The sequence below is a fragment of the Cydia splendana genome, chromosome 16 (assembly GCF_910591565.1).
Source record: "Cydia splendana chromosome 16, ilCydSple1.2, whole genome shotgun sequence".
Lineage (NCBI taxonomy): Eukaryota > Metazoa > Arthropoda > Insecta > Lepidoptera > Tortricidae > Cydia > Cydia splendana.
Window position 1 is genome coordinate 10,943,944 of NC_085975.1, and position 14,634 is coordinate 10,958,577.

Below are 14,634 nucleotides of genomic sequence, written 5' to 3' on the forward strand. Positions count from 1 at the left end.
ATCATTTTCCAATATATATAATTAAAATCTTTGGTATCAGACAAATAATTACATTCCCGTAGCTAAAGGTCAACCGTATTAAGTGAGAGCATGTAGTACCTACGTATAAAATGACTGTATAGTCGTAAGTCGTAATTAAAGAGCCGCGCGGTGAAGTAGCCGGCGAAATAGCAGTGATTTCGCACAATTGCCGGCCGAATGGAGTGTTTCCCCTTGGCCTTGAGGTTACAATACAATTGGACGTTATTGTTATGTTAATTGGGCCACTTGCACATTCCCACAAACCCGAGGTTAAGCGGTTAAACCGTTAACCCAGTGTCAAAATGTACCGGTAACCATGGTAACTTTTTTTGGCGGTTTAACCGGCTAACCCCGGGTTAGTGGGATGGTGCAAATGGCGCTAAGATTTTCTGATACTACTACGGTGAAATTACTTCTAGTTTCACCGTAGTAGTATCAAAAGTCTTAGTGATCCTAGATTCTAGAATTCTCCTGGACATGAGGCAATCGTGGAAAAGTAAAAAGATATTTTATTGAATTGATTGTCTGTAAGTCTTACTTTTAGTAATTAAAAAAACGGTTACTTATTCATTTTCTTTCTTTCAGACTACCATCAGTCATCTAATTTGCAGTGTTTGCATCATATTTTGTACATTTATTTGCATCCCAGTTGCATTTAATAATGCTAAAACTTACTGTTTCTTGTACGTGTACATTATACATACCTATAACATGGTTTCTGCCTTCTCCTGATATTAAATAACTGGCATCTACTCGTAGATAATATTATTTTTAGACTGCGTGGTACGGGCATGTGACGAGGAAGGTATTACGAATGAATGTGGATGGAGGTAAGAGGAAATGAAAACCGAAGAAAAGGTGGATGGACCTTGTAAGAGATGATATGAAACGAACGCAAGTGAATGATAAGATGACGGGCGACAGAAAGGTATGGAAGAAAAAGACATGCTGGGCCAACCGCGACCCCAAATGAATGGGATAAGGGCAAGCGAATGATGATTATTTTCAAACTATATCACTCCAAAAATGAATTGAAGGCATCATATTAATTTAAAAAGATAATAATCTAATGCTTTATCATAGCTTAATATGCCATTAAGCTTTTATTTCACCTCTCCCTTAAAACCTTGGTTCCAGCGTTAATTACTTCATTAAAACCGTGTTAAGCTACGTAGTAACGAGTACGTAGAAATAATAAATTGTTCGGACAAGCTTTTACCATGGAGACAAATTAAATTGAGTATAGGGAGAGGCATGATGGCGCTAATAGCCTTTGATGTGTTAAAACATATTGATATTGTTGCGATTTAAAATTACAACAGAAAATAATCATTTGGTACAGGTATTATGCTTCGCTATTTGGAAACATCGTGAAGAAGTCGGACTAATCGTAATCCTAATCATTTTAATGTCTAGTATCCCCTCTGGGTAGGAATAGAGTAGTAGGGTTCCTTTCGGGAAAACATTAAGAAAGGGAGGATAAATGAACAACAATATCCATTTAACAAAATGTTCGCTTTTTAAATCCTTCTTACAAGGCTTTTAGTTCCGAATTTTCCTGTCTTTATTTAACATATATATTTGCGAATGGTAACAAATTTTTAAACCAGACTCTTTCTTGGACTTTTAGGAATTGATATAAAAAAATTAAAGGTTGCAATATTCGTACGAGCATGAAACAAGATTTGTATACAGCAGGCTTTAGGGATCCACCAAACTGAAGATAAAAGCAGCATGTGTGGCAGATATCAGCTTACCTACAAGATAGATCACCACAGCGTGACGCTTAATACATAGGTACGCTGAGTCACCTTCCGGTATGTTCGGTCCTTTATTTGTAGCAGTAGTTAACTACTGGCTAATAAATATCAGAAATGTGAAGTCAGCATGCTTAATAATTACTCTAATACCGAGAACTAATGCTAGTACTGCTAGTACGTTATCATAATCTATGATAATATCTATTACCTGTGTTAATTATTAACGTCATTATGGATACCTCTCTTCAAAGACAATGTCTTTAGAAATAATTTGAAGTACCTCCTAAATTGTACCCTTTTAAGTAGGTACTAATTTAAACTCTTACGTCAATAGAAGTGGTTTGGCGATGTGAAAGGCTAAGTTAGAAAAGACTTCCTAAAAAACTGACAGACTTTAGTTTCGAATCCCGCTAGACGCAATAAATAAATGAAGATCACGATTATTTGCTTCTGCGCCCACGTAACATCCTTATACGAATGCGTATTTCTAAAAACAGTACACTATTGTCAACTCCATCAATAAACAGCTATATATTGCTGTTTGCTTCAGCAGTGAAAGCATTGTGGTACTATGTAGCTGACGGTTGAAAAAATAAAAAAAATACATTCCTGTATGGAGTTTCCCGCAGACCGATTTAGCCGCTTGACCTTACTTAAACAGATGCCTTATATATGCGGGGCATTGTTTTGTGTAATCGTGTAATAATGTTTATTTATATTTTCACGTACATCATAAATCCATTACACCACCTTCCTATAAGTAGCTATAATATTCCTATAAGTAGCAATAAGTAGCTTTCCTTATAGCCGTTGCTCACATTTTCCGTCATTTTAAATTCCAATGCATAGCCGCGGAGCACTATAAATAATCGGATCATATTGCCACTAGCGTCCCGGCAATCTCCAAGATCCCGATCGCACATACCCGGCAATCCCGCCAGGAATCCCGCCCGCGGGGGACTCGACCGGGTTCCGTAATACGATCATTGACACCAGAGATAAGTGAAACAGACAGGCCAATTCAAACGTACCTATACTGACATCAGAATGATGTTGGAATTATGTTATTTAGTTATCGTGTATTTCGCTCGTACTAGTACGTCTATGTTTTGGAGCGAGCGAGCACGATAATTAAATAGCATGCGTCAAGTATCATTCTGATGTCAGTGTACGTTCGAATTATCCTGATAACTAGACAGATTGATAGAACACTTTTTGCAGTGCATATTATGGTGCTACTTTACCGCACTAGTGCGGTAATTATCACTTTACGTGCCTATGTCCAAAATGTAAAGGGCCACATTATGCACTGTAAAACGTTGTACGATACAAGTGCGAATACAAAGTTCGCAACTCGTGTTGATCGAAATTATCGAAAACACTCCCTTTGTTCGTGTTTTAATTTATCGCCTCTCGTTGCATACTTCCTACTTTTCGCACTTGCATACTATTATTTATGTCACTTTTTATCGATTCTGTTTATTACCTATATCCTCGTCTTATACCTGCAACACATGCCTTCATTTAGCTATTTTAGCTGACTGTGCGATTAAGGCTGATATTACTTACTCGTATTTATTTGTTTAATATTTATTTCTAGGCCTCTGTCTCTGTTAGGAATACTTACCCATGGAAATGATACTCATTATATTCATAATCTGATTTTTATGGAAATTAATTGTCTTTATTATAGACTTGTCTCTGGCCATATGATCATTCCCACAAAGCGTAGAGTGTGAACATTATTTCTCGAGGGAAACTTTAGAGACGAACATCTGTGCTTGGTAATGACTGCAATCATCTATCTGGGTTGCAATCTGAAGAAAATAGGACACCTTTTTCCTTAGATGAAAAGACTAATCATCGAAAAAGGTGTTTTATCTTCTGTCTGCGGTTAGTTTCTAGATGAAGAATGTAGTAGCCGGCAACTAAGGAAGTATGTAATATATCTAAAAAAAACCTGAAATTTAAGTAGTCCTAAGAAAATATTGCGAATTGCGTCCATAACATTAGGCAGTTGAGACCTACGTAATATCTGACATGGGCCATGGCGCGAATGGTTAATGGTATAATAATTGTCTATGACGTTATGATTATGTGGGTAAGTACACATTATTATTAATACATTTAATTCAAGCAACATGGCTCATAACTCTCATAAGGCAGTGAATCAATTAAAAATAAAAATAAAAATACAAACAAACAAACAAACTAGCTATTAAATTATTACGATATTACTAAAATATATTTGATTAATATTTGACATATATTTTATACTTTTGTTTTGTTTTATGATTTGCATTAGCTGTAGTATATACGTACACGTAGTATAAAAAAGTTATAAAAAGCTTGTTTAATAGTTATGTGTATACAAACGTATAAAGATTTATCCAAACGATTAAATTAAATTAATTAAATAATTAAAAAAAGTTAAATAATGGCTTACGAATTTCATATAAGTATCAACATAATTAAGTAATGTAAGGGTCATATAATTATATGGGTCAAAAGCGTTCGGGAAAACCGGCGTTCCATGGACATTACAAAAGTTAATGATTTGGATACATTTTTATAAGACTTATCATACTTTATTTATAAAGAGAAAGTACGAAAATTAAGCCTCAAAATCCGTTTATATGTCCACAGGAATGTCATAAGTGCCTTAACTCATACTGAATAAGCAATACGACTCTAAAGGCATACCGTCAAGTTTCCTTACCTTACTGAATCCTTCGTGTTAAGTGGATAAAGAATGAGATATTAGAACGCTCGCGTACGTCGACGAAGCATCCCGTTCACGTACCTTAGGGTGGTATTGTGTGCAATTTCTTTGTCCAATGTGTATTTTGTCTTACATTTTGCTTAATGAGAGAGTGAGACGCAATGACATTGGACAGATGGAATCACCTTAGCTCGTTGTCATTTCGTTTAGCACAACGAGGGGGCCGTGAGCCGTGACACGTATGAATGTCAATTCCGAACAATATACGAGGCACTTTCTTATTTTGCGAGATAAAAGAAATTGTACAAGGAGGGAATACTTAAAATTTACTTGAGCTGCAAACGAATGTGATATTATATTTACTGGTTCGTATCGCATCATATCCCCTTATAGTTTTTGACTTATAATATAACCTGCAATACAATGTATTAACCAAAGATAGAAACAGTAGTTTGGTCGATATGTACCTACTGAATTATTTGTTACACTCGTGACTTATACGCAAATCCTGGTTCAGTCAGCAGCAACAGTTGCTAAGCGGACGAGGTGTTCAAAATGATCTTGAATAGACTTTATTGTTAAGAGAATAAGAGCGCGTCAAGGTAATATTGAACACCTCGCCCGCTTAGCAACTTCTGCTGCTGACTGTTCATCTTCGTTAGATACCTATACTTACAGATAATAGTGCCTAAGCCCTAACATATATTATGTATTTAAAATTACCGTTTACGACTGAATATAGACTAGAGCATTCCATATCATATTATGTTATTTCTGAAATATTTTCGTATTATTTCACTGCTTGCTACGAGAATCGTAATCGTATAGCTACACAAATGACTTTTTTTGTAAAAAATGTTTTTTATTTTAGGGCATTACTAAAATGCTGCAAAATGAGTGTCGTTGTTCCGACGATGAAGATGTTACAGTACAGAGTTCGAGTCCTGCAAGAGTTACATACAAGTACACGATATTAATTAAGTACTTTTTACAGTTTCACTAGCAACTAAGTAATCCCTAGAATAACTATGACGGTAGCTAAACAAAAAAGAGCAAAAATATACAATATATTTTACCTTACCGTGTACAATTTATTTTACTTTAGCAGAAATGAAACCCACGATGCTTTTAGATTCTCATAACTCAAGAAAATTTTATAAATTTTATCATATGTAGGTACAGGTATGAATAACGTAAAACTGTTGTATTTAAATGTAATAATATTACGAATATCGGTCAGAAATTCAGGGAGGTAAAGCACAGGATCCAAACATATCTGTAGCGATTCCTATGTCGGATGCGCGTTACCAAAGTCGCCCTTGAACTATACGAGGCCTTGAACTGTTATTGTGTACAAATTATATTAATTAACAAGTTGTTACGTATATTTTTGAAGTGAAAACTTCTTTAGCGGCGCTGGGCACTTTTGGAGGTGGGGAAAAAATGATAAACTCGAGACAGCGTAAGGCGATCACGTGACCGTAAGGTTTAGATGGCCCCACTCATTTAGATGGCATTTAAATCAATAAAGAAACGCTCAATGACATTACATGAAAAAAGGTTCTAATCTTGTACGGGTTGAAATACGAGGATCTCACAGTTAGGCTAAGCGCGCACCACGATTTTAATTTTTGTGACACGATTTTAGAATCGCGCTGTAATATATCGCAGAAAATTCACTGCGCGCACTGCGATGAAAAAGTCGACGATTTGTTCATTCTCAACATGGATTTCGTACCAGTCGCTTGTCGTGAAACGTGTCTTCAATATGCAAGAATCGCTGTATGACTTTGAGTATTTATACCACAAAGGTGATCTCCTTCTATTTCCATAATTAAACGGTCAACATCTAGCGTCTCATCTTGTGGTTCCATTGATGAAGCAGATTCCCATATGTTGACGCTTGGAGAGCCAAATGCTGACTGAGGTCCGGGGTGCGATTTTATTATCGCAGTGCGCGCGGGACCATACAACTCCGTATGCTGCAATTCACTTTGCGACAATCGCGTCGCGAGCAGTCGCGGAAAAATGTGACAAATCACAATTTTAAAATCGCTGCGATTTTTTTATCGCATATGCGCGCACTGCCATATAAACACATACTTTGCATTTCTGCGACAAAATTATCGCACGACAAAAAATCGTAGTGCGCGCTAGACCTTACATTCTAACTTTATATCTCAAATATAATTCAATAAAGCTACATCTTGATGAAATCGCTAATAAAAGTGAACTCTAGTACTGGTGAATAAAACTCAAAATATCATGACCAAATATATTTAGATGCGAGGTCTGCAAGGTAACTTTACAATTTCTATTCGAATTTTAAACAATTAAGGCGCTCTTATACTCGAGTTTTACGTTTTCAAGGGGGTGAAGCAGACGCGTGGTAGAACGGGCAGGCGGGCGCCCCGCGCGGCGCACCGCACCATTCCCGCGCAGCACGTCTACGTCCTTATTCTGACGACATCGGTATTCTAAATTGTCAGTTCCGGGATTTTTTCCGGCAATTAATATTGAATAAGATTTATTAGCAAATTCGAATTTTGATGAGTACTTAATGAAATTAAAAATGGTAGGTAAGACGGTGAGTGTAAATAATTATTAATTATATACAATATAAGTGTATACCGCGACAAACTGAGAATCTAATCAAATGATACCTACCAAATTATTATGAGACAAAAAATAGTACTTATACTAATAGACATTAAAAATGTAATAGAGCTAGACCAAGAAAAATCTGCAACGATTTTGATTGCACACGCAGTGCAAGTGTTATTTTAAACGTCAATCTTCTATGAAATTATGAATAACACTTGCACTGCCTATGCTATCAAAATCGTTGCAGACTTGGTCTAACTCTAGCAGTCAATTTCGGGCAAGTAGGTAGTGAAAATAAGGAAGAATACTAGCAAAGCTAAGATAATTTGTGGGACTATTGAGCTATGCATAGCTCCAATAACTACATAAAATTAGCTGTCTTCACAAGAAAGAATTATAACAATTTATAACTCTAACTGTAATACTTACTATTTTTCTAATTTTGAATTGACGAGTAAAAGTCAAGCATTTAAAGATTGTAATGACAAAAAACACTTCTACTTCGACATTCGAGTTTGTTAATAGCTCAAGAAAATAAAAAAAATCTGCGGAAATAATTCGTATAATTTTTAAATTGGCACAGTTATACCTTGTGGTGTCAAGATAACCATACTTAATGTCCTCGAGCTTAGCGGGTGTGCTGAGGGTGTAGGGGTGAGAGGGGGGGGGGGGGTGAATGTCCCTTTTTTTAGTTTTTCGTAAATAACTCGTAAATGGTGGCCAATATTGAAAAATCTTGTTAAACGTTAATAATCTACACAAAATTTTGTCCAAAAAAGATTCAGTACACTTTTAGCAGGGATCAATATTTAAAAAGATAATAAAGAGAGAAAGTTAATTATATTAAATTCTAAGGTTCCTTGTTTTTATTTTTTCGTTAATAATTTGAAAAGTATGACTCATAGCAAAAAAAATCTTATACATAAATAATAAACATAAAATTTCCTACAAGAAACATGTAGCACACTTTTCGCTAGGATCAATATTAAAAAAAACCGGGCAAGTGCGAGTCGGACTCGCGCACGAAGGGTTCCGTACCATAATGCAAAAAAAAACGGAAAAAAATGCAAAAACAAAAACGGTCACCTATCCAAGTACTGACCACGCCCGACGTTGCTTAACTTTTACTTATGTAATAGAATATGTTTTGCTATGCGCCACCGTTTAAGAGTTATTTACGAAAAACTAAAAAAAAGGGTCCTTTAATATCAAATATCTCACTTCCGGTCAATAATTCGATCAAGCAACCGGCAAATTCTGATTCAGCGGGGTCTAATTAGGTTAAAAAACCCGGTTGCCAAAAAGTAATACGATTTGCCAGTCGAAATCGATATTATGAAAAATATGACCAGTCTAAAATATTTGAATCTTGTATATCTATGTTTAAAAATTATTCAATTTGATTAATTTTATAGCCTTTTAAAATATGTTTACACAATTTATCAATCTTGACTGAATTCCGGATTGGTTAGATGGGTGTGTGCCTTTGCTGCCCAACTTGTTATAAAATGACAATATGACGGACGAATGTCTGAAATGTCACCGTATTTAAGAATTATTTTGCTTTTCTTCGTAAGCATGTTGAAAAACATTGTGTGTATAACATATTTATACTGTGATTATCCATTTTATGAAACGTCCGTTAAACTAGCATAGGTCCGACGCCGACAGTGGTCACGGGCGTACTGGCGTGAGGAATGGGCGCAAGGTATTGCCGCGTAGGGTGTAATTTAGTAAGCAAAATGTTGAATTCATCAAATGATGAATGAAAACATTAACGTTTCGATTAAAGGACAAGCAATAATGAAGATTTACTTAAAAGCTATCGACTGAAGTAAGTTTCATATACATTTTCGTCGTAGTACTTCTAATATAAGGAAATAAAGACAGTGTTAGGCATGTTTTCAACTTAAGATTCTATCGAGAAAATTATGAGCCGTCGTGTTTCTGACAAGCAATAACGTAGTTCAAGGACTGAAGTTATACATACTAGAAAATAATGCATGAAATCCTTGTAAAAGTCTGTAAATATGGTGACAAAAAAGCGCATTTTACTACACACCGCGCCTTAACGCTACAAATTTGAATTTCGAATTTTAAACAAGGTCACTGACCAGCAATTTCGGAACTAAAGTTTTTCAATAGAAAGGAGGATGGGTCAATTATACATAGTGCTGCAGACATTTTGGACTAGTCATTGAGTTTTCACTTCTGTCGGCTTTCCCGGAGTGCAACCCGTTGTTTTTTTTATCTGTGTCACTAGAGGGCTTATACCTAGCTCTCGTCTGATAGTCCCTATAACAGTCCATTTTTATATGGAGTAGCTGTCACGTAGGTGACGTATAGCAAGTTTGTTAGTGCGCGACACCTTGCACTTTGTGACTATGCGCTGAAACTTGGCACAGTTGATTCTTAGCTGGTCATGAGCAGATACAGACCGGGAGACCTCGAGAGCCACGTCTCATTTAGTGGGGGGGGAGGGGGGGAAGTTCGACGCCGCCGCGCTTCACTTGGAGCAACATTTCTCTAAAACTGTACCTATTAGGGCATGTGATATATCATTTTCGGATAAATTAAGGATGAGGAATTTTTTTTTGGAACCAAAACAATGCACTTTCTAAGAAAAAAAAACATAAAGTAGAAAAGACAAAAAACGTATCTTGGATTTTTTCATAATTACCAATTTTTTTTTTAAGTGTAAGAGGAATCTGAAAACAAAAAATATAGTTGTAAAGCTACACTTATTACGTTTAAGAAAATATATAGTTTATTATACAAAACTGTTGTTACATGGGAGTTAAAAAATAATATTAAGCGTGGGCCAGAGTGATCTCAATACAAAATATTATTAATGTGGGAAAGTTACTTATAATTTGTTCTACAATCGTTTATTTTTTTAGTTTTTCGTAAATAACTTGTAAACGGTAGCCCACAGCAAAAAAATATCTTTTACGTAAATAATCTGTTTCAGATTTCTTATAAAATAATTGCTACTTTTTTTCGCTAAGATCAATATTAAAAAAAATATTGAAGGGAGAAAATAAATACTAAGGTCCCCTTTTTTAGTCATTCGTAAATAACTCGTAAAGGATGGCCAATAGCAAAAAATATTTTAACACATGAATAATTAGCATAAAATTTCCTACAAAAAAGGTTATTCAAACTTTTTCGCTAGGATCAATATTTAAAAAGGGGACCTTAGAATTTATTTTCTCTCTTTAATATCGTTTTTAATATTGATCCTAGCGAAAAAGTTTGAATGACCTTTTTTGTAGGAAATTTTATGTAAATTATTCATGTACTAAAAAATTTTTTGCTATTGGCCATCGTTTACGAGTTATTTACGAATGATTAAAAAAGGGGACCTAAGTATTTATTTTCTCCCTTCAATATTTTTTTTAATATTGATGGTAGCGAAAAACATTAGTACTTATTTTATAAGAAATCTGAAACAGATTATTAACGTAAAAGTTATTTTTTTGCTGTGGGCTACCGTTTACGAGTTATTCACGAAAAACAAGAAAAATAAACGATTGTAAAACAAATTATAAGTAACTTTCCCACATTCATAATATTTTGTTTTGAGATCACTCCGACCCACGCTTAATATTATTTTTTATCTCCCATTTATCAACAGTTTTGTATATTAAACTATATATTTTCTTAAACGTAATAAGTGTAGCTTTACGAGTGTATTTTTTGTTTTCAGATTCATGCTACACTTTAAAAAAAAATTGGTAATTATGAAAAAATCAAAAATACGTTTTTTAGTCTTTTCTACTTTATGCTTTTTTTTGTTAGAAAGTGCATTGTTTTTGTTCCAAAACTAGATTCCTCATCCTTAATTTATCCGAAAATGATATATTACATGCCCTAATAGGTATAGTTTTAGAGAAATGTTGCTCCAAGTGAAGCGCGGCAGCGTCGAACTTTCCCCCTCCCCCAACTAAATGAGAGGTGGCTCTCGACGGCTCCCGGTCTGTATCTGCTCAAGACCAGCTAACAATCAACTGTGCCAAGTTTCAGCGCATAGTCTCAAAGTGCAAGGTCCCCATACAACGGTGTGCAGTAACAAACCAGCTAGTAGGTAATCTTTTTGTAGCTCGTGTATTGAAAGTTTAGCTCATTAGTTAATTTATCTAGAAATGTAATATTTAAGTTATGATAAAAAACTTATTTTGTCGATTTTTTTTTTAATTAAGCCCAACCAAAAGGCACTTGAAGGAACTGCCATTGGCCAACTTTTTCTTTAGTAACTATCAGACATCTATTTCAGTTTATACTTACCGTGCTCTAAAACAATAAATGCTCCAAAATTAACGGAAATAAAGCTAGTTATCTTTAGAAATTTCGTCCGACTTTTTTCCTCGAATGTTCTAAGCGTGTATCTGTAATAGTCACGTGTACGAGTCACCAAAGCCACCGCAGAGGATTCCACTCGTAGCTCCAAATTTCCCCCGAGGCCTTATTTCGAAACGTGTAAATTAATAAGGCCCCGATATTGCCAGCGGTTCTCAACGCTCTTATATTCAATGTACGCCCAACTTTCATAATAGGTATTCATCAGTTTCATCACCATCAAATATATGTATATCAGAGCGAATAAAGATGCTCACATTCATAGATATACGGAACGCTACTATATTGTCAAGGAGGCGGCCCTGGATAGAGTCAAATAGAGAGAGCTACACCGACAAGAGTCTAACTCTTAAATTTACGACGACGACTCTATTGTCAAGACTATCTTCACGAAGTACATATTAACTGTCGTGCCGTGCTACATGTTTTATTGTGGTCTCTCCAGCCACGATAACGGTTTACCCTCTTTTGGATTCGTTTTTATACATGTACTTTACTACTACTCTGTATTATCTCATGTCATGCACGATGAGCGCAACCATAACACACCTACTGGCAAGAAGAAAAGTGTAATAACTGTACATTTAATGTGGCTTTCATTGTTTGAGTAATTACCTGTAAATACCTTACCAAAGAGGTATTTTAATTTATGTAAATAAAGTCAAAAGGTTTTGATTTGTCTTTTTTGTTCCAGAAAGTTAGAAGATTGACGAATGGCCATAATTTTGACATAGCCGAAATATCTTTAACTTTCGGAAGCAGAAGAGACAACTGTTTTGTGTTTGCGTGTGTATGACCCGTTTGTCTCTTTGCAGAACAGGTCGCCGCCGCCCGCGCACATCCCTACTGCCCTGCTCTACGCGCCGCCGGAGCCTCTCGAGGTACCTTATAAGTATACCTAACTTATTTAGGCCCGGTTGCACCAACCACAAATGACGGTCTGACCAACAGCAGTAAGAAGAACTATGAAGTATTCCATACAAAAAATTGAGTGCACATTTCAATTGTGACAGATGGCTTGGTGCAACTCAGCCTTATTAGTCCCGTTGAAAAAGGCGGTTATTATCTCGGCGCCGGATTCGGAAGTCGCATCAGCATGCTAACCGCCTAAAATTACACTTCTTACCTTATCGTTTCGTTTGCTGACGTATCAGATTAATAAAAAATAGTATAGATGGTATAGTCTGTCAAGCAAAGTATGTCAGTAGCAATCTACAGCAAAGTGAAGTAGGGCAACACTCAAAGATGGGATTTTGAACAGCGCGGCAAGCGGGACGTTTTGGAAACTCAAAATCCCATACAAAATCGAATGAAATTTACACACAAATCAAAACAAAATCAGTTAGCTGTCATTGGCGCGGGCGTCTCGCGTATATATGTACGGACAAGTCCTATCGAAATGAACGCGCGAATGTCAGCTAACTGATATGATTCAAATATCGTTTCGATGTCAGATGCACTTTCGAATTGGCCTGTACGTCTACGGCGTAGCATTATTCATGTACTCGTAGATTGTACGGAGTTTTTGAAGTAACTCGTAACTCGTAGTTACTCAACCTCTACGCCGTAGCACGAAATCTATAGTTTTTGAAGTATGCAACTTACTAGATATATGCACTTATTTTTTAGCTGTAGGAGTTGAGCTATGTTTCTACGATAGGTTAAGGAATAGTTAGGAGAAGAACATCTACTTAGGATTTTAAAATTCGTGATTGATAATATCTACTAACACAATTAGGAACACCAACAGTAGGTATGCATGAGATGCCATGATAAGCGTTGCAGCAGCGTACCTGTACCTACTGTTACCAAAGTTGAAACATTCCTGATTTAGTAGATATAAGCCATTTACAAAATTACATATCAAATATATTCATATCAAAATTATCCCGCTTTCGAAGTTATTCCAAAGCACATTACTTACGTTTTAGAATAGCATAGAATAGAAATATTTTTATTCGTGAGCACAAACACAAGAAAGAAAATTATAGAAGCAGAGACATAAAAAAAAGGAGAAAGTGCCACGAAATGGTCTCACCTCAGCATGTTGCTGGCGACATTTTTCATTATGCAGCTTTCTTTATACTCGTATATCTTTGTCTACTCGTAAGTAAAGATATATCAACATAATAACCTTATCAGATCACACATCACCAAAAATTCAGTTACGGAAAAGCCTTTTCCTTATTCTTCAAGTACCTATACAGAATAATCCGTTCTGGGAATATCTTGTTTACTGGCGAATAATCCGCAGATATTATAATACGCATGATTTGTTGTGTCTACCTGTTTCGATAATCATTATCACGAACTTTGATTTATAGATAAGACTCCTTCTAAAGTCTTCTTGAATTTCCGTTCGATGTTAGCGCCAACATACAAAAACAACACCTCCTGCTTATTGGTGCGCGTAAGATGCACTGTATATTATGTCGAGGTCGTATCATATCAAGATCAAAGCCATAGCAAATTTGTATACCAAAATCGGCAACTACGGGTATTACTGTTACACCTAAGTTCCGCTCTCTGCGCTTGCTTATCTGCACCGTACTTAGCTGCCAAACAAAACAAAACCATTTGTTTAGTTTTTTGGTTGGAAACAGACAGATGCGTTATCTGGGGCCCGTTTCTTAAAAGCTTGTAACTTGTAATACAAGTGGAAGTCCCTTTCTAACAAAAGCTGTAAAAATGTGACATCCGCTTGTCACAATAAGTTACAAGCTTTTGAGTAACTGGCCCCTGAGCTTACTTTTCCGCGTTAATCCTTATTAAACTTACACAATTTCCTGTCCAGCTGCTATGCGTGTTCCCGGACCGTGCCTCCCGCGTATGCGCAGCCGCGTGCGCAGCGGCGGCGCGCTCCGGCGGCGAGGCGCGCGCGGTGCGCACGGCGCGCGAGGCGATCGACGCGCTGCGGCGCGACGGCGACGCGCGGCTGCCGCATGTCGCCGTGGTTGACGCGCGGCAACCGCAGGCGCTTGATGCTGCGAATCTCGCCAGGTTAGTTTTAAAATAAGATGACCTAGTAATGTACCATCACATGGCTTATGCCTATTTTCTTCTTTATATTTAAAAGCTGTGCTCTTGTCGGTGGAGCAATCTCCAACTCGTCCGGTCCTCTGCCAACTCCATAACCTTCTGGTCATAACACGACCTGAACCTTTTCTT

General features: G+C 36.4%; 1 protein-coding gene and 1 long non-coding RNA gene across 8 annotated transcripts in view; one reads left to right on the plus strand and one right to left on the minus strand.

The window, feature by feature from the left end:
* Positions 1-14,634, plus strand: part of LOC134798250 (high affinity cAMP-specific and IBMX-insensitive 3',5'-cyclic phosphodiesterase 8) — a 205,699-nt gene that overhangs the window by 133,846 nt on the left and 57,219 nt on the right. For all 7 annotated transcript variants that reach the window (XM_063770636.1, XM_063770640.1, XM_063770638.1 and 4 more), the window contains 2 exons: positions 12,282-12,347; positions 14,261-14,466. In XM_063770636.1, the coding sequence (XP_063626706.1) occupies positions 12,282-12,347; positions 14,261-14,466 (272 nt within the window). The remainder of the gene's footprint in view (positions 1-12,281; positions 12,348-14,260; positions 14,467-14,634) is intronic.
* LOC134798273 (uncharacterized) overlaps positions 1-14,634 on the minus strand; it is a 683,132-nt gene that overhangs the window by 100,749 nt on the left and 567,749 nt on the right. The gene's annotated exons all lie outside the window — the stretch shown is intronic.